This window comes from Pristiophorus japonicus, chromosome 30, assembly GCF_044704955.1.
Source record: "Pristiophorus japonicus isolate sPriJap1 chromosome 30, sPriJap1.hap1, whole genome shotgun sequence".
NCBI classification, from domain to species: Eukaryota; Metazoa; Chordata; class Chondrichthyes; family Pristiophoridae; genus Pristiophorus; species Pristiophorus japonicus.
Window position 1 is genome coordinate 7,013,759 of NC_092006.1, and position 21,119 is coordinate 7,034,877.

Sequence of the window (21,119 nt, forward strand, 5' to 3'; positions counted from 1 at the left end):
GAATTGTGAACCTGTGGAATTCTCTACCACAGGAAGTTGTTGAGGCCAGTTCACTACATATATTCAAAAAGGAGTTAGATGTAGTCCTTACTAATAGGGGGATCAAGGGGTATGGAGAGAAAGCAGGAATGGGGTACTGAAGTTACATGTTCAGCCATGAACTTATTGAATGGTGGTGCAGGCTCGAAGGGCCTGCACCTATTTTGTATGTTTCTATGGAAGAGAGAGAGGGCGCGAGGGAGTGCGCGCGCGCGGGGAGGAGAGAGGGAAAAAAAAGAAAGGAAGGGAAGAAAGAAAGAAAACGAGGGGGGGGGGGGGGGGGGGAGAAGGACTGAGCGCTGGTTCCCAGTCGATCGGCAGGAATCGATTGGCGTGCTGACACTTGCTGGTGTTGGGGCTCACATGCCTGTCAGGGATTCACACCAGAGGGCCTGTACTACAGCCCGAGTCAGCACCTTCAGGGCGGGAAACTGGGATAGAGGGCAGAGATTCGGGAAAGCTGGGATGGGACACAAGAACAAAGCAACAGGGGGTCCCCATCAGTGACATACATTGGGAACGTACTGGGGAAGTGACACCTTCACTGCACCAGCTAAAATCTCGAAAACGCGGTTGGTTTCCAAACGCATAACGCAGGCGGAATTAACCTTAAAACTCCTGGCTGCCAGGATCGTCCCCTCTCCCCAACCGACGCGTAATAACGCTGACCATGTACGGTTATGAGGGAGTTAAACATTAGCAGCATTCTGAGTGTTCGAGGGGCTTTGCTGGAGTGGCCGAGATCACCGCGCTCTGAATGGGGTGAACATTAAGGGGGGGGGGGCTAAGGGTTATCGGGAGCGAGCAGGGAAGTGGAGCGGAGACCAAGATCAGATCAGCCGTGATCTTATTGAACGGCGGAGAAGGCTCGAGGAGCCGAATGGCCGACTCCTGCTCCTATTTCTTGTGAGAATCGCACCCCCCCTCCCCACCCACAACCGAACGCTGTCCCAGGGATCGTTATGGGGAAATGCGTGGATGCCAAGACAGGGTTTTAGGCGTAATCATTTGGACGAGGCATCAAGAGCAAAGGAACCACATCCAAAGCAAGCGTCAGTGCCTTCGGATGAGGGAAGGAAAATGGGGGTGGTTAAGGGAATTTTTAAAAAATGTGCCTAATATATAGACGACCAGAGGAGATATTTTTCCCCACGCGATTAACTCAATACACTGTCAGAAACCAACCGGATTTTCGGGACTTAAGCACGAAGACCCATCTCCCGAGTAATGTACGTTTTGAGGCACACCCATGCTCACCAGCGGAGAGGGGGGGGGGGGGGGAGGAACGGTTGGAACTGAATACTTACGACTCTGTCACCTCAGCACGCTCCTCTGTGCGCTCCAGGTCACCCTCAATGATTACCAGCTTACGGGCAACCTGCAGGGAGAGAGAGAGAGAGAGAGAGATTGCAAGCAGAGGAGAATTAGTTCCTTTGGTCAGAAGAATAGAAAAATAATATTTATTAAATGAAACTGTGACATGTTGGTGTTCAGAGATTTGGGTGTCCTTGTGCAAGAAACTGAGAGAGTTAGTACGCAGGTACAGCAAGTAATCAGGAAGGTAAATGGCGTGTTGGCCTTTATTGCAAGGGGGTTGGAGTATAAGAGCAAAGAAGTCTTGCTACAACTGTACAGGGTATTGGTGAGGCACACCTGGAGTACTGTTCGACCAGGCAAACATCCCCAGCATCGAAGCACTGACCACACTCGATCAGCTCCGCTGGGCGGGTCACACTGTCCGCATGCCAGACACGAGACTCCCAAAGCAAGCGCTCTACTCGGAACTCCTTCATGGCAAACGAGCCCAAGGTGGGCAGAGGAAACGTTACAAGGGACACCCTCAAAGCCTCCCTGATAAATTGCAACATCCCCACCAACACCTGGGAGTCCCTGGCCAAAGACCAGTCCGCCCTAAGTGGAGGAAGTGCATCCGGGAGGGCGCTGAGCACCTAGAGTCTCATCGTCGAGAGCGTGCAGAAACCAAGCGCAGGCAGCGGAAGGAGCGTGCGGCAAACCAGTCCCACCCTCCCCTTCCCTCAACCACAGTCTGTCCCACCTGTGACAGGGACTGTGGCTCTCGTATTGGACTGTTCAGTCACCTAAGGACTCATTTTTAAAGAGTGGAAGCAAGTCTTCCTCAATTCCAAGGGACTACCTATGATGATGATTATCTAAGGAAGGATATACTTGCCTTGGAAGTGGCGCAACAGAGGTTCACGCGATTGATCCCTGGGATGAGAATGCTGTCCTATTTTGAGAGACTGTGCAGAATGGGTCTATACTCTCTGCCGTTTAGAAGAACGAGAGGTGATCTCATTGAAACATACAAGATTCTGAGGGGGATTGACAGGGTAGATGCAGGGAGGATGTTTCCCCCCGGGCTGGGGAGTCTAGAACCAGGGGTCACACAGTCTCAGGATAAGGGCTCGGCCATTTAGGACTGAGATGAGGAGGAATTTCTTCACTCAGGAGGGTGGTGAATCTTTGGAATTCTCTGCCCCAGAGGGCTGTGGAGGCTCAGTCGTTGAGTATATTCAAGGCTGAGATCGATAGATTGTTGGAGTCGAGGGGAATCAAGGGATCGGGCGAGAAAGTGGAGTTGAGGTCGAAGATCAGCCGTGATCTCATTGAATGGCGGAGCAGGCTCGAGGGGCCGAATTGCCGACACCTATTTCTTATGTACTCTGTAAAAAGGAGTGTAATATTGAGCGGGGTGTAAAACTAATGTTCCCACCTGATCCAATGAGCAGCACACTCAGCGAATTAGGTTAAAATTACCCCAGCCCCCCCCCCATGAAGAAGTATCAAATATTATCGATGGTAGCATATCTTGCCCACCAGACGTTGCACTTTGTTGCAGAGCTAAAACAATTGTAAAAGGAGACATGCGGGGCAGTTCTGACCATAGCCTGAACCTTAAACATCTGGACAGTCCCATCGCCAGTTAAACTTTGATAGACACAAGGCTGCATTTACTCAGAATTGGGCTTTGCTGCAGGACTCCAGCTGAACTCAACATCCCAAGTCCCACTTAACCGCCGTCGCGCTCTCACTCACCTCTTCATACTTGCGGTCTGCCTCCTCTGCAATGTGCTTGGCCTCTTTCAGCTGGATCTCCTGCAGTTCCATCTTCTCCTCATCCTTCAGGGCCCTGTTCTCAATCACCTTCATTCCTCTGGGGGAGTTAAGCACAAGCCTCCAGTCAGAGCTATAGTAACAACCTGCATTTACATTCTACCCTGAGTAAACCGGAGATCATCCAGAACTCGGCTGCCCCCCGTGTCCTAACTCGCACCGAGTCCCGCTCACCCATCACCCGCTGTGCTCGCTGCCCCCGTGTCCTAACTCGCACCGAGTCCCGCTCACCCATCACCCCCCGTGCTCGCTGACCCCGTGTCCTAACTCGCACCGAGCCCCGCTCACCCATCACCCACTGTGCTCGCTGCCCCCGTGTTCTAACTCGCACCGAGCCCCGCTCACCCATCACCCCCTGTGCTCACTGACCCGTGTCCTAACTCGCACCGAGTCCCGCTCACCCATCATCCCCTGTGCTCACTGACCCGTGTCCTAACTCGCACCGAGTCCCGCTCACCCATCACCCGCTGTGCTCGCTGCCCCCGTGTCCTAGCTCGCACCGAGTCCCGCTCACCCATCACCCCCTGTGCTCGCTGCCCCCATGTCCTAACTCGCACCGAGTCCCGCTCACCCATCACCCCGTGCTCGCTGACCCGTGTCCTAACTCGCACCGAGCCCCGCTCACCCATCACCCACTGTGCTCGCTGCCCCCGTGTTCTAACTCGCACCGAGCCCCGCTCACCCATCACCCCCTATGCTCACTGACCCGTGTCCTAACTCGCACCGAGTCCCGCTCACCCATCACCCGCTGTGCTCGCTGCCCCCGTGTCCTAGCTCGCACCGAGTCCCGCTCACCCATCACCCCCTGTGCTCGCTGACCCCATGTCCTAACTCGCACCGAGTCCCGCTCACCCATCACCCCGTGCTCGCTGACCCGTGTCCTAACTCGCACCGAGTCCCGCTCACCCATCACCCCCTGTGCTCGCTGCCCCCGTGTCCTAGCTCGCACCGAGTCCCGCTCACCCATCACCCACTGTGCTCGCTGACCCGTGTCCTAACTCACACCGAGTCCCGCTCACCCATCACCCCCTGTGCTCGCTGCCCCCGTGTCCTAACTCGCACCGAGTCCCGCTCACCCATCACCCCGTGCTCGCTGACCCGTGTCCTAACTCGCACCGAGTCCCGCTCACCCATCACCCCCTGTGCTCACTGCCCTGTGTCCTAACTCGCACCGAGTCCCGCTCCTCCATCGCCCCCTGTGCTCACTGACCTACATTGCATTCGGTTAAACAACGCCTCGATTTCAGAATACTCATCCTGGTTTACAAATCCCTCCTCGCCCTCCCTATCTCTGTCATCTCCTGCAGCCCCATAAATCCGCTCTCTCCTCCCCTGGAGATGTGTCTGCGCTCCTCTAATTCTGCCCTCTTGAGCATCCCCGATTATAATCGCTCCACCATTGGCAGCCGTGCCTTCAGCTGCCTGGGCCCCAAGCTCTGGAACTCCCTCCCTAAACCTCTCCACCTCTCTGTCCTCCTTCAAGACGCTCCTTAAAACCAACCTCTGACCCAGCATTTGGTCATCTACCATAATCTCTTCTTACCGGGCTCGGTGCCAAATATATTTTTTAATCTTTTAACACTTCCGTGAAGAGCCTTGGGATGTTTTACTTCATTAAAGGCGCTATATAAATACAAGCTTTGTTGGTATACAGCACCTTTAACGTAGTAAAACGTCCCAAGGTGCTTCATAGGACCATTATCAAACAAGATTTGACAACGAGCCACAGAAAGAGACATTAGGACAGAAAGAAGTAGGTTATAAACAGCGTCTTAAAGGAGGAGAGAGGCGGATAGATTTAGGGAGGGAGTTCCAGAGCTTGGGGCCCAGGCAGCTGAAGGCACGGCCACCGATGGTGGAGCGATTATAATCAGGGTTATTGTGCAGGAGGGCAGAATTGGAGGAGCGCAGAATTGGAGGAGCGCAGAGGGAGCGCCGCACTGTCGGAGGGGCAGTACTGAGGGAGCGCCGCACTGTCGGAGGGGCAGTACTGAGGGAGCGCCGCACTGTCGGAGGGGCAGTACTGAGGGAGCGCCGCACTGTCGGAGGGGCAGTACTGAGGGAGCGCCGCACTGTCGGAGGGGCAGTACTGAGGGAGCGCCGCACTGTCGGAGGGGCAGTACTGAGGGAGCGCCGCACTGTCGGAGGGGCAGTACTGAGGGAGCGCCGCACTGTCGGAGGGGCAGTACTGAGGGAGCGCCGCACTGTCGGAGGGGCAGTACTGAGGGAGCGCCGCACTGTCGGAGGGGCAGTACTGAGGGAGCGCCGCACTGTCGGAGGGGCAGTACTGAGGGAGCGCCGCACTGTCGGAGGGGCAGTACTGAGGGAGCGCCGCACTGTCGGAGGGGCAGTACTGAGGGAGCGCCGCACTGTCGGAGGGGCAGTACTGAGGGAGCGCCGCACTGTCGGAGGGGCAGTACTGAGGGAGCGCCGCACTGTCGGAGGGGCAGTACTGAGGGAGCGCCGCACTGTCGGAGGGGCAGTACTGAGGGAGCGCCGCACTGTCGGAGGGGCAGTACTGAGGGAGCGCCGCACTGTCGGAGGGGCAGTACTGAGGGAGCGCCGCACTGTCGGAGGGGCAGTACTGAGGGAGCGCCGCACTGTCGGAGGGGCGGTACTGAGGGAGCGCCGCACTGTCGGAGGGGCGGTACTGAGGGAGCGCCGCACTGTCGGAGGGGCAGTACTGAGGGAGCGCCGCACTGTCGGAGGGGCAGTACTGAGGGAGCGCCGCACTGTCGGAGGGGCGGTCTTTTGGATGAGACATTAAACCGAGGTCCGTTCTGCCCTCTCGGGTGGATGTAAAAGATCCTACGGCCACTATTTCGAAGAAGAGCAGCGGAAGTTCTCCCCGGTGTCCTGGGGCTTTCTTGTTGCTTACAGGGAGGTGAGGGGAGGGCGCGAGGCCATTGAGGGATTTGAACACAAGGTTGAGAAGTTTAAAATCGACGCACGGATGGACCGAGAGCCAATGCAGGTCTTTACAGGGTGGTCGGTCCGCAGGAAGTTACATTCACCTACCCAACGCCAGACTCCCCCACAGTCGGAAAGTTCAAGCTAAGCAGTTCTGACCAGGAGGATTGCAGGTTCAGTCCTGGAGTTGGCAGCTATCAAAAACTGGTGTAGCGAGAGGGGGAGGGACATAACTGGCCTTGATACCCCCAAGCTCTGGGTGGGGGGGGTGGGGGGGCGGGAATCATTTGCTGTTCCAGCTCCAGATCCCTACTGAGCAGCACGTGTGGGCACAAGGTGCCCACTGTGATGCCCTCAGTGGTTAAATAGCCTGCTATTCAATCTAGGCTCACAACGACCACTTCGGAGAGAGAATACGAGTCCGTGGAACCAAAACCCAGCACAATTCAGTGCATCTGATGGGAGAGGGGTTTAGCAATACTTTGTGCTGTAAAAAGCAGACGGCAACTGGTTCCTTGATGCCACTATTTAATTTGGCCACACTGCCGATGGCATTTGTTAATGGGGAAGTGCGCGCAAAGCCTTTATGTAACACATTACAGTATGGTCAGAAATTTTCCGTTTGTGGATATTTTTAAACTTCTGAGTCAGGTTGTGGCTTCGAGTCCCACTCCAGAGACTTGAGCTCAAAAATCTAGGCTGACACACCCAGTGCGGCGCCACACTGTCGGAGGGGCGGCGCTGAGGGAGCGCTGCTCTGTCGGAGGGGCCGTCTTTCAGATGAGATGTTAAACCGAGGCCCCGTCTGCCCTCTCGGGTGGATGTAAAAGATCCTGGGGCCACTATTGGAAGAAGAGCAGGGGGAGTTCTCCCCGGTGTCCTGGGGCCAATATTTATCCCTCAACCAACATCACTAAAACAGATGATCCGGGCCATTATCACATTGCTGTGTGGGAGCTTGCTGTGCGCAAATTGGCTGCTGCGTTTCAGCAGTGACTTCAGTTCAAAAAATACTTCATTGGCTGTAAATGCTTTGGGACGTCTGGTGGTCATGAAAGGCGCTCTATAAATGCAACTCTTTCTTTTTAAATATACGATTGAGTATGTTGGTGTGGCGTTGCCCAGAATCAGCTGAACAAATGAGTGAGCTGATCACAATCAGCAAGGCTTGAGAGCACACAGCGATAGTGCAACAATGGATACATTTCACAAGTACTTGACTGTCAATTGGATGTCTCAAAGCACTTCACAGCGGCTGGCGTTTTTCAGGCAGAAGTGGCCACCAGTTTGTGCACAGCAACACTCCACAAATGTTAATCTGCTTTTAGTGATGTTGGTTGAGGGTTAAATTTTTGACAGGACACCTGCTCTTCTGCCAATGGGGCCATGGGATCTTTTACATCCACCTGAGAGAGCAGACAGGGTCTCGGTTTGACATCTCATCCAAAAAGATGATACCTTCAACAGTACTGCCCCTCCGACAGTGCGGCGCTCCCTCAGTACTGCCCCTCCGACAGTGCGGCGCTCCCTCAGTACTGCCCCTTCGACAGGGCGGCGCTCCCTCAGTACTGCCCCTCCGACAGTGCGGCGCTCCTTCAGTACCGCCCCTCCGACAGTGCGGCGCTCCCTCAGTACCGCCCCTCCGACAGTGCGGCGCTCCCTCAGTACCGCCCCTCCGACAGGGCGGCGCTCCCTCAGTACCGCCCCTCCGACAGGGCGGCGCTCCCTCAGTACCGCCCCTCCGACAGGGCGGCGCTCCCTCAGTACCGCCCCTCCGACAGTGCGGCGCTCCCTCAGTACCACCCCTCCGACAGTGCGGCGCTCCCTCAGTACCGCCCCTCCGACAGTGCGGCGCTCCCTCAGTACCACCCCTCCGACAGGGCGGCGCTCCCTCCGACAGTGCGGCGCTCCCTCAGTGCTGCCCCCTCCGACAGTGCGGTGCTCCCTCAGTGCTGCCCCCTCCGACAGTGCGGTGCTCCCTCAGTGCCGCCCCTCCGACAGTGCGGTGCTCCCTCAGTGCTGCCCCCTCCGACAGTGCGGCGCTCCCTCAGTGCTGCCCCCTCAGACAGTGCGGCGCTCCCTCAGTACCGCCCCTCCGACAGTGCGGCGCTCCCTCAGTACCACCCCTCCGACAGTGCGGCGCTCCCTCAGTACCGCCCCTCCGACAGTGCGGCGCTCCCTCAGTACCGCCCCTCCGACAGTGCGGCGCTCCCTCAGTACCGCCCCTCCGACAGTGCGGCGCTCCCTCAGTACTGACCCTCCGACAGGGCGACGCTCCCTCAGTACCGCCCCTCCGACAGTGCGGCGCTCCCTCAGTGCTGCCCCCTCCGACAGTGCGGCGCTCCCTCAGTACTGACCCTCCGACAGGGCGACGCTCCCTCAGTACCGCCCCTCCGACAGGGCGGCTCTCCCTCAGTACCACCCCTCCGACAGGGCGGCGCTCCCTCAGTACCGCCCCTCCGACAGGGCGGCGCTCCCTCAGTACCGCCCCCTCCGACAGGGCGGCGCTCCCTCAGTACCGCACCGGGAGCATCAGCCTGGATTTTGTGCTCAAGTCTCTGGAGTGGGACTCGAACCCACAACCAGGTGACTCGAGAGGAGAGCGCGCGCTACCCACTGAGCCCCGGCCGACTCTTCTTGGGTGAAGAAAGGATGAGGCTCAGCTGAGACGCCGCCCTAAGGCCGAACATCTTGCGAACACTCTTTGAAAGGGCCGGCAAAGCGGAATAATGTGCCTTCAGCCTCGAGGGGCCGCAGGGACCACTCCTGCTCCTGTTTCTTCTGTGTTTATGCGCAGCACTTGTGGGGGGGGGGGGGGGGCATGAAATGCTGGTGGGTGCAGGTCTGCCAATGGGGGCAGGACCAGAGTAAGAAACATCGTATCTGGAGCTGCGTCACACGTCAAGCCTGTTGGCCCGAGTGCGATTTCGCCGCCAGTGGATTGCTCATAACACAAAGAGCGGGTCCAGTGACAACACTGACTGTCACATTAGTACATCGGGACAAAGCTTCACTTGTTAGCTCCGCCGTGCGAATGGTACCAACTGATTACAGCAGACTGGGTACGGCCCGACAACATTAATGACAAAGAACATCTGAATCTGCCGTATTAAAACATTTCAAGTTTTTGCCTAGGTAACGGTGACTGTAGTATTAATCCGGTCAACCCCAGTGACATTGAGTAACTCGGTGTAAACCAGGAACCGTACCTAGGACGTCCATGGTTTGTGTGGTCCACCACTACACAGAGCAGGTGAGACGAGATATTGTATGTTATTGTACACCAGCAAAAGTACATTTACAGCACGGAAACAGGCCATTCGGCCCAACTGTTCTATGCCGGTGTTGTGCCGCACTGTCGGCGCAGAGGGAGCGTCGCGCTGTCGGAGGGGCCGTCTTTCGGATGAGACGTTAAACCGAGGCCCCGTCTGCCTCTCGGGTGGACGTAAAAGATCCCGGGGCCACTATTTCGAAGAAGAGCAGGGGGAGTTCTCCCCGGTGTCCTTCAACCAACATTACAGAGAGAGATGATCTGGTCATTATCACATTGCTGTTTGTGACTGCCACGTTTACCACATTACAACAGTGGCTGCACTCCAAAAATACGTCATTGGCTGTAATGCGCTGAGACGTCCGGTGGCCGTGAACGGCGCTATATAAATACAAGCCTTTCTTCTTTATGCTCCACCCTACTTCACCCCACCCGATCACAATATCATTCTGTTCCTTTCTCCCTCATCTGTTTATCCAGCTTCCCCTTAAATACATCGCTACTATTCATCTCAACCCCTCCCTGTGGCAGTGAGTTCCACATTCTCACCGCTCTCTGGGTAAAGACGTTCGAAACACCTTCAAAGAGTTCCCCTCCTTCAGCCTCACCTCTCGCTCTCGTCCGCCGCCTTCTCGGCTTCTTCCAGCTTCTGCAGGGCGGTGGCCAGACGCTCCTGGGCACGATCCAACTCCTCCTCAACCAGTTGGATGCGGCGGTTCAAGGAGGCCACCTCCGCTTCAGCCTAGGCACAAGGGAACAGAAACACAGCCGAGTGAGAGAGGGGGCAGCCCTTGCCGGAGACCGAAGCAGGAACCCTCACCTGGCCCTTCAGTCCGTTCCACCCGGAGCCCCTGACTGATAATTGTACCATGGAATGCTCCACTTCCACCTCCCCACCCCAACACACACCCCTCCCCCCCCTCCCTACACACACACCCACCCCCCTCCCTACACACACACACACCCCCCTCCCTACACACACACACACACCCCCCCTCCCTACACACACACCCCCCCCCCCTCCCTACACACACACCCCCACCCCCCCCCTCCCTACACACACACCCCCACCCCCCCCTCCCTACACACACACCCCCCCCCTCCCTACACACACACCCCCCCCCTCCCTACACACACACCCCCCCCCCCTCCCTACACACACACCCCCCCCCCTCCCTACACACACACCCCCCCCCTCCCTACACACACACCCCCCCCCCTCCCTACACACACACCCCCCCCCTCCCTACACACACACCCCCCCCCTCCCTACACACACACCCCCCCCCCCCTCCCTACACACCCCCCCCCCTCCCTACACACACACCCCCCCCTCCCTACACACACACACCCCCCCCCTCCCTACACACACACACACCCCCCCCTCCCTACACACACACACACCCCCCCTCCCTACACACACACCCCCCCCTCCCTACACACACACACACCCCCCCCTCCCTACACACACACACACCCCCCCTCCCTACACACACACACACCCCCCCCTCCCTACACACACACACACCCCCCCCTCCCTACACACACACACACACCCCCCTCCCTACACACACACACACCCCCCCCTCCCTACACACACACACCCCCCCCCCTACACACACACACCCCCCCCTCCCTACACACACACACCCCCCCCCCCTACACACACACACCCCCCTCCCTACACACACACACCCCCCCCCCTCCCTACACACACACACCCCCCCCCCTACACACACACACACCCCCCCCCTCCCTACACACACACACACCCCCCCCCTCCCTACACACACACCCCCCCCCTCCCTACACACACACCCCCCCCCCTCCCTACACACACACCCCCCCCCTCCCTACACACACACCCCCCCCCTCCCTACACACACACCCCCCCCCTCCCTACACACACACCCCCCCCCCTCCCTACACACACACCCCCCCCCCTCCCTACACCCCCACCCCCCCCCTACACACACACCCCCCCCCTACACACACACCCCCCCCCTACACACACACCCCCCCCCTACACACACACCCCCCCCCCCCTACACACACACCCCCCCCCTCCCTACACACACCCCCCCCCCTCCCTACACACACCCCCCCCCCACACACACACCCCCCCCCCCACACACACACCCCCCCCCCACACACACACCCCCCCCCCCACACCCCCTCTACACACACACCCCCCCTACACACACACCCCCCCTACACACACACCCCCACCCCCCCTACACACACACACACCTCCCTCCCCCCACCCTACAAACACACCTCCCCACCCTACACACACACACACACCCCCAACCCCCCTACACACACACACCTCCCTCCCCCCCCACAAACACACACGCCTCCCCCCCCACCTCCCTACACACACACCTCCCTCCCTACACACACACACACCCGCCCCCCTCCCTCCCTACACACACCCGCCCCCCTCCCTACACACACACACACACACACACACACCTCTCTCTTCCCCCCCCCCCCACACACACACACCTCACGCCCCTCCCTACACACACCCGCACCCCCCCCCACACACATGCCCGCAACCCCCCACACACACGCCCGCACCCTCTACACACACGCGCACCCCCCCTCACACACATGCCCGCAACCCCCCACACACACATGCCCGCAACCCCCCACACACACACACACACACCCACCCACCCCTTCTACACACACACACACTCACCCGCCCCCCCCCCCCCCCCCCCCCACACACACACATCCCCCTCGATTCTCTCCTACGTTACAAGTGACTACTTCAAAAGTGGTTGTGAAACGCTTTGGGGCACCCCGAGGTGGTGAAAGGCGCTATATAAATGCAGGTCTGTCTTTACTTTAGGGACAGTATTTTCCTATCTTAACTTCCCCAGGCGGGAGGTGTGCTGGGGGCAGGGCGGGGGAGAGAGAAATCCAAGCAGCATTGTTAAGCATCTTTCAATCAAGTGTTGCTCCAGTTCCCATCACTGACACACACTCCAGTCCCTTCGCTGGGAATGTATTCAGCAGATCCTGTTGGTACCTCAGTTTACAAAGGTTCACCAGACCGATTCCTGGGATGGGGGGATTGTCCGATGTGGAGAGATTGAGGAGACGAGGCCGATAGTCCCTAGAGTTTAGAGAGGAGAGGAGATCTCATTGAAACACAGAACATTCTGACAGAGATTGACAGGGTAGATGCAGGGAGGGTGTTTCCCCCGGGCTGGGGAGTCTAGAACCAGGGGTCACACAGTCTCAGGATAAAGGGTCGGCCATTGAGGACTGAGATGAGGAGGAATTTCTTCACTCGGAGGGTGGTGAATCTTTGGGATTCTCTGCCCAGAGGGCTGTGGAGGCTCAGTCATTGAGTATATTCAAGGCTGAGATCAATAAATTTTTCGGACTCTCGGGGAACCGAGGGATCGGGCGGGAAAGTGGAGTTGAGGGCGAAGATCAGCCGTGATCTTATTAAATGGCGGAGCAGGCTCGAGGGGCCGAATGGCCGACTCCTGCTCCTATTTCTTATGTTCTTACACGTCACATCAAGCACCGTCACTAAACAAAATTCAAATGGCCTTCTGGCAACTAGGCGTGCCTCACCAGAGATAACCAGCTGGAATCACTGGGCGACGATGAAAACGCTGGCTGATGTTCCCCTCCTCCGAGCTGTAATCTGGTCAATGTTTTCATCTCTCGTCTGCACCAGGTGGGCTCAGTTAACAACCTGCCCTTATTTAGCGCTTTTAATAGAAACATAGAAAATAGGTGCAGGAGCAGGCCATTCAGCCCTTCTAGCCTGCACCGCCATTCAATGAGTTCATAGCTGAACATGAAACTTCAGTACCCCCTTCCTGCTTTCTCGCCATACCCCTTGATCCCCCGAGTAGTAAGGACTTCATCTAACTCCCTTTTGAATATATTTAGTGAATTGGCCTCAACTACTTTCTGTGGTAGAGAATTCCACAGGTTCACCACTCTCTGGGTGAAGAAGTTTCTCCTCATCTCGGTCCTAAATGGCTTACCCCTTATCCTTAGACTGTGACCCCCTGGTTCTGGACTTCCCCAACATCGGGAACATTCTTCCTGCATCTAACTTGTCCAAACCCGTCAGAATTTTAAACGTTTCTATGAGGTCCCCTCTCACTCTTCTGAACTCCAGTGAATACAAGCCAAGTTGATCCAGTCTTTCTTGATAGGTCAGTCCCACCATCCCGGGAATCAGTCTGGTGAATCTTCGCTGCACTCCCTCAATAGCAATAATGTAGTGAAATGTCCCAAGGCGCTTCACAGGAGCATTATCAGACAAAAATCAACACCCAGCCACATAAGGAGATATTAGGACAGGCGACCAAAAGCTGGATCAAAGAGGTCGGTTTTAAGGAGTGTCTTAAAGGAGAGAGGCAGAGAGGTTTAGGGAGGGAGTTCCAAAATCTCGGGCCCAGACAGCTGAAGGCACAGCCACCGATGGTGGAGCAATGGAAATCAGGGGATGCGCAAGAGGCCAGAATTGGAGGGCAGAGATCTTGGGGGGTTGTAAGGCTGGCGGAGGTTACAGAGGTAGGGAGGGGAGTGAGGCCATGGAGGGGTTTGAAAACAAGGATGAGAATTTTGAAATCGAGGCGTTGCTTAACCAGGAGCCAATCTAGGTCGGCGAGCACAGGGGGGTGATGGGTGAGCGGGACTCGGTGCGAGTTAGGACATGGGGCAGCGAGCACAGGGGGTGATGGGTGAGCGGGACTCGGTGCGAGTTAGGACATGGGGCAGCGAGCACAGGGGGTGATGGGTGAGCGGGACTCGGTGCGAGTTAGGACACAGGGCAGCGAGCACAGGGGGGTGATGGGTGAGCGGGACTCGGTGCGAGTTAGGACATGGGGGAGGGGGGGGGCAGTGAGCACTGGGGGTGATGGGTGAGCAGGACTCGGTGGAGTTAGGACACGTGGGGGGCGGGCAGTGAGCACTGGGGGTGATGGGTGAGCGGGACTCGGTGCGAGTTAGGACACAGGGGCAGCGAGTACTGGGGGTGATGGGTGCGCGGGACTCGGTGCAATTTAGGACACGGGGGCAGCGAGCACAGGGGGTGATGGGTGAGCGGGACTCGGTGCGAGTTAGGACACGGGGCAGCGAGCACGGGGTGATGGGTGAGCGGGACTCGGTGCGAGTTAGGACACAGGGGCAGCGAGCACAGGGGGTGATGGGTGAGCAGGACTCGGTGCGAGTTAGGACACGGGGCAGCGAGCACGGGGTGATGGGTGAGCGGGACTCGGTGCGAGTTAGGACACGGGGGCAGCGAGCACAGGGAGGTGATGGGTGAGCGGGACTCGGTGCGAGTTAGGTCACGGGGCAGCGAGCACAGGAAGGGTGATGGGTGAACGGGCTCGGTGCGAGAACCTGAAACAAAAAGTGCGCCCTTAACGGGGCAGGTCTGCTCGAGTTTTAAAATCAAAAAACCCTTGGCATTTAGTCAGAATATGTAGGTGGAAGCACATTATTTTGGCAATTCAGCTCCAACAGATTACGACAGGCCACACCGATGGATGGCACTTTCAGGGAGGAAGCAGCTGTCCAAATTGGATGAGTTTTTCACACTGTCAGAGCCTGGGGTTAGAGTAACCGTGACAGTGCGACGTGTACGGGGCGGACAAACCTGCCGAAGGAGAAAGATATCACTCGGTAACTAGTGAACCTCATTCACCGACTCTGGACTGCGAGACTTCAGAAGTGCCCAGGAAAATAAGATCGAATTCCTGATGCCCGATGGGACAGACTGCACCGTGCCCAGAATGGCTTAGAGAGAGATTTCATCTCTTGCCACGTTTGGAATTCTCTACCCCAGAGGGCTGTGGAGGCTGGGTCTTCAAGACACAGATCGATAGATTTTTGGGCATTAAGGGATGCTAAGAGGCTGCAGGGTGACTTGGACAGGTTAGGTGAGTGGGCAAACGCAGTATAATGTGGATAAATGTGAGGTTATCCACTTTGGTGGCAAAAACATGAAGGCAGAATATTATCTGAATGGCAGCAGATTAGGAAAAGGGGAGGTGCAACGAGACCTAGCTGTCATGGTACATCAGTCATTGAAAGTTTGGCATGCAGGTACAGCAGGCGGTGAAGAAGGCAAATGGCATGTTGGCCTTCATAGCTAGGAGATATGAGTAAAGCAGCAGGGAGGTCTTACTGCAGTTGGACAGGGCCTTGGTGAGACCACACTTTTAGAGTATTGTGTTCAGTTTTGGTCTCTTAATCTGAGAAAGGACATTCTTGCTATTGAGGGAGTGCAGCGAAGGTTCACCAGACTGATTCCCAGGATGGCAGGACTGACTTATGAAGAAAGACTGGATCGACTGGGCCTGTATTCACTGGAGTTTAGAAGAATGAGGGGGGATCTCATAGAAGCATATAAAATTCTGACGGGACAGGACAGGTTAGATGCAGGAAGAATGTTCCCAATGTTGGGGAAGTCCAGAACCAGGGGTCACAGTCTAAGGATAAGGGGTAAGCCATCTAGGACCGAGATGAGGAGAAACTTCTTCACTCAGAGAATTGTTAACCTCTGGAATTCTCTACCGCAGAGAGTTGTTGATGCCAGTTCGCTAGATATATTCAAGAGGGAGTTAGATATGGCCCTGACAGCTAAAGGGATCAAGGGGTATGGAGAGAAAGCAGGAAAGGGGTACTGAGGTGAATGATCAGCCATGATCTTATTGAATGGTGGTGCAGGCTCAAAAGGCCGAATGGCCTGCTCCCGCACCTATTTTCTATGTTTCTAACGGTTATGGGGATCGGGCAGGGAAGTGGAGTTGAGGTCGAAGATCAGCCGTGATCCTTATTGAATGGCGGAGCAGGCTCGAGGGGCTGATTGGCCGACTTCTGCTCCTAATTCTTATATCCTTATGACTATTGGGCTTACCGGCACCTGCGGCACTCGACTGAACGGACCGGGTGGGTCCCCGTTTTGATCTATAATCTATGGCTAGTTGCACAGTGGGTTTGGCGAAATGCGACAATTAGCGTTTGTGCTGCCGCGTTGAAGGAGGAAAGAAACAGCAGGGATTTTTGCGCCTGATCACTATCCAGTGCTGGGACATGTTTCAAGGACAAGATCAGGCAGTGGTGGGGTACCTGTATGGGGGAACGGGTGTGCAGGCAGTGAGGTAGGAGGAAAACAAGAGGCTAATTTAACCAGGAGAAATAACTTTTGGTAAATAAGTTAAATCTAGTGCTGGACCAGCACCAGCCTGTCAGCTTGGCTCAGCAGAGATCACGACTTCAAGCCCCACGGCAGAACTTCAGCACACGCCGACGCTCCAAGTGCCAGTACTGAGGGAGCGCCGCACCGGCGGAGGGGCAGCGCTGAGGGAGTGCCGCACCGGCGGAGGGGCAGCGCTGAGGGAGTGCCGCACCATCGGAGGTGCCATCTTTGGGATGAGATGTTAAACCGAGGCCCCGCCTGCCCTCTCGGATAAACATAAAAGATCCCACGGCCACTATTTGTAGGAAGAGCAGGGGGCGTTCTCCCCGGTGTCCTGGGCCCCAATATTTATCCCCCATTCAACATCACTAAAATAAAAATGATGTGGTCATCGCCTCATTGCTGTTTGTGGGACCTTGCGTTTCATATACTTCAAAAGTATTCATTGGCTGTAAAGCGCTTTGGGACATCCTGAGGCCGTGAAAGGCGCTATAGAAATGCAAGTCTTTCTTTTCTCTACTGCCACACGAACAGAGGCAATGAAAGGCAGGAAGTGCCTGCATGGAACAATCTGACCCACCCAGTCGGTGAGGTAACTGAGCTAACATCTTACTGTTTTAGTCCACGGGGGGGAAAAAACACCATTTTCAGCCTTCCAGCTGCATCTCACTTCTGTTTTTACACCAGCCCCGCCCTCCAGAAGTTCGTCTCACTTCCTCGCAGTCTCTTCCCCCTTCACTTTTGAAGGGTAGTGTTCAATGTCGCAGCACAAGTTCATCTGTTTTTTGTTGTTGTGATGGGTGAAGGGGGGGGGGAATTGTTGGCCAAGAGACTGGGAAAACTCCTTTGAATCGTGTCATGGGATCTTTTGGGCCCAACTGAACAGGCAACAAGGGCTTCGATTAACACCTCACCCAAAAGACAGTCTGCATTTGTGTCAGCCGTGGCCCAGTGGGCAGCACTCTCGCCCACCACTTGAGAACATAAAAACATAAGAAATAGGAGCAGGAGTAGGCCATACGGCCCCTCGAGCCTGCTCCACCATTTAATACGATCATGGCTGATCCGATCATGGACTCAGCTCCACTTCCCTGTCCGCCCCCTTATCAGTTAAGAAACTGTCTATTTCTATCTTAAATTTATTCAATGTCCCAGCTTCCATGGCTCTCAGGCAGCGAATTCCACAGATTTACAACCCTCAGAGAAGAAATTCCTCCTCATCTCAGTTTTAAATGGGCTGACCCTTATTCTAAGATCGTGCCCTCTAGTTCTAGTCTCCCCCATCAGTGGAAACATCCTCACTGCATCCACCTTGTCGAGCCCCCTCATAGTCTTATACATTTCGATAAGATCACACCTCATTCTTCTGAATTCCAATGAGTAGAGACCCGACCGACTCAACCTTTCCTCATAAGTCAACCCCCTCATCTCAGGAATCAACCGAGTGAACCTTCTCTGAACTGCCTCCAAAGTATATCCTTAAGTAAATATGGAAACCAAAACTGCACGCAGTAGTCCAGGTGTGGCCTCACCAATACCCTGTATAACTGTAGCAAGACTTCCCTGCTTTTATACTCCATCCCCTTTGCAGTAAAGGCCAAGATACCATTGGCCTTCCTGATCACTTGCTGTACCTGCATACTAACCTTTTGTGTTTCATGCACAAGTACCTCCAGGTCCTGCTGTACTGCGGCACTTTGCAATCTTTCTCCATTTAAATAATAACTTGCTCTTTAATTTTTTCTGTCAAAGTGTATGACCTCACACTTTCCCACATTATATACTCCATCTGCCAAATTTTTGCCCACTCACTTAGCCTGTCTATGTTCTTTTGCAGATTTTGTGTATCCTCACACATTGCTTTTCCTCCCATCTTTGTACTGCCAAAGGTGCCGTCTTTTGGACGAGGCGTTAAACCGAGCTTCCATCTGCTCTCTCGGGTGAACATAAAGGATCCCATGGGCACTATTTCGAAAAAGAGCAGCGGGGGGAGTTCTCCCCCGGTGTCCTGGCCAATATTTTAAACTCTGAACCAGCGCGATTATCTGCTCGTTGCTGCTTGAGGTACTTCCCTGTGCGCAGAGGGGCGATGCAGACATTGCAATCAGGGAGGAGGAGGGTGAAATACTAGATGAAATAAACAGTGAGAGGGGAAGTATTAAGGGGTTTCACAGCTTGGAAAGTGGATAAATCCCCAGACCTGGATGAAGTGTTAAGGGAAGTAAACGAGGTAATAGCAGAGGCTCTGACCAGCATTTTCATAAGAACATAAGAAATAGCAGCAGGAGTAGGCCATACGGCCCCTCGAGCCTGCTCTGCCATTCAATACGATCAAGGCTGATCCGATTTTCCAATCCTCCCTGGCTACAAGTGTGGTGCAGGAGGAAGCCCAATGTTGTACTTTTGCTTAAAAAGGGAGAACGGGATAGAGGTCCCACTGTGTGCAGATTGACTGCCGTGTTTCCTTGTATTTATTGACTGTAAAGCACTCTGGGACATCCTGAGGCCATGAATGGCACCACATGAGATGACGGGCCTCCTTCTGCATCTGCTACATCGTTCTATAAATACGAGTAGAGTCAAAGTGAAGGCTGCCCCACCCTTGCTTTCCCCCCCCCCCCCCCCCCTCAAACAGACTAGTTTCAAATCTGGTCAGCATACAAGATTAACAGCTGGGATCATACGTTCGACAAACACGCTGTTCTCGAAAGCTAGGCCATTATCAATGCACCTTTATATTCTTCAGAGTGAGTCACAGCACCACTGCCACCACTTCCTCTTTACACAGAATCCGGCTGCTTTTCCTCAACCTGCCTCACACACCACAAAGCGTAGTCGCAGAACCTTACACAAAAATGGCCTCTCGCGTGTCAGCCTGCGCCGCGTCCTTCATGCACTTATAGGCTGATCTTCAACGGCATGTGTTTTTTTTAAAAAAAACAAGTTTCAAAGAGGAAGTGTTGAAAGCACGCCGCCGTTGGAGTAAAATAGTCTATAGCTCGGCTCAATTTGTAGCACCCTGCCGAGCCATTTCTCTAATCGCATTCTCAACAACTTGCATTTATATAGCGCCTTTAATGTAGTAAAACATCCTAAGGAGCTTCACAGGACAAAACAATAAATTTGACACCGAGCCATGTAAGAAGAAATTAGGGCAGGTGACCAAAAGCTGGGTCAAAGAGGTCGGTTTTAAGGAGCTTCTTGAAGGAGGAGAGAGAGGCGGAGAGGTTTAGGGAGGAAGTTCCAGAGCTTGGGGTCCAGGCAGCTGAAGGCACGGCCACCAATGGTGGAGCGATTATAATCAGGGATGCTCAGGAGAGGCTGAATGTCCTCCTCCTGTTCCAACACCCCTAGTTAAAAAAAAGCACGCACGGAGTTTACACACCCTATCACAAAGAAAGCCATGTATTTATATAGCATCTTTCACTATCACCAGACGCCCCAAAGTGCTCGTCAGCCAGTGAAGTACTTTTTGAAGTCTATCACTGGTGCAATGTAGGAGATGATCTCAAATTACTCGACAACACTTCATATAGAATGGATTGCAAACAAAGTGCTGGAATTATCCTTGGCAGACATTTTCATTGAATCATAGAACAGTTCAGCACAGGAGGCGGCCATTCGGCCCATCGAGTCTGCGCCGGCTCCTTCAAAGAGCAATTCAGCTAGTCCCACTCCCCCCTGCTCTTTCCCCAAATCCCTGCAATTTTGGTTCCTTCTATATATCCAATTCCCTTTTGAAGGCTATTATTGAATCTGTATCCACCACCCTCAGGCAGTGCGTTCCAAAGGTAACCACTCGTTGCGTAAAAAGGTTTTTCCCTCATGTTGCCTCTGGCTCTTTCGCCAATCACCTTAAATCTGTACCTGGTGTTGTCTGGGCCCCAAGCTCTGGAATTCCCCGCCTAAACCTCTCTTTCCTCCTTCAAGACTCTTCTTAAAACCTACATCTTTGACCAAATTTCTCCTCAGCGGCTCAGTGTCAATTTTTTGCGTCTCACAACACTCCTGTGAAGCACCTCGGGACGTTTCACTGCGTTAAAGGCGCTATATAAATACAAGCTGTTGCTGTGTCCTCTCCTTGAGTAAAATCTCAAAGCAGAGCGGTGAATGACCAGTTTTTTTTTTTAAATTGTGGTTAGTCAGGAAATCAGGAGAACTCCCTGCTCATCTAAATAAGTGATAGATCTTGAACAGCCATCTCAACAGGCCTCCGCCTACTCTGCCGGTCACCCTCAAGTCCAGAGTAGTTGAAGCGATTTGTAAAGATGCGCTGTCGCCCCACAATGGACCAGGATAAGATCAAGCTGAGGGGTCAGACATGGAGACTACCCACTTTGGCAAGAAACTGGAGAGCTGCACCCCAGCGAGAGTCAGCACGGGGTTTGGGGCAAACAAATTCACTCCCGATATTATCCAATATACAGAGAGTTTGGTCCAACTGCTCCGTGCTGGTGTTTAAGCTCCATTCGAGCCTCCTCCCACCCCTCTTCATCTCACTTTATCACCATATCCTTCTATTCCTTTCTCCCTCGTGTTTATCCAGCTTCCCCTTACACACATCTCTGCGATTCACCT

At 54.9% G+C, this 21,119-nt stretch overlaps 1 protein-coding gene across 4 annotated transcripts in view; it reads right to left on the minus strand.

Moving 5' to 3' along the window:
• LOC139240183 (tropomyosin alpha-3 chain-like) overlaps positions 1-21,119 on the minus strand; it is a 60,769-nt gene that overhangs the window by 34,272 nt on the left and 5,378 nt on the right. For all 4 annotated transcript variants that reach the window (XM_070868607.1, XM_070868605.1, XM_070868606.1 and 1 more), the window contains exons 2-4: positions 9,964-10,097; positions 3,097-3,214; positions 1,347-1,417 (exon numbers count right to left, since the gene is read on the minus strand). In XM_070868607.1, the coding sequence (XP_070724708.1) occupies positions 1,347-1,417; positions 3,097-3,214; positions 9,964-10,097 (323 nt within the window). The remainder of the gene's footprint in view (positions 1-1,346; positions 1,418-3,096; positions 3,215-9,963; positions 10,098-21,119) is intronic.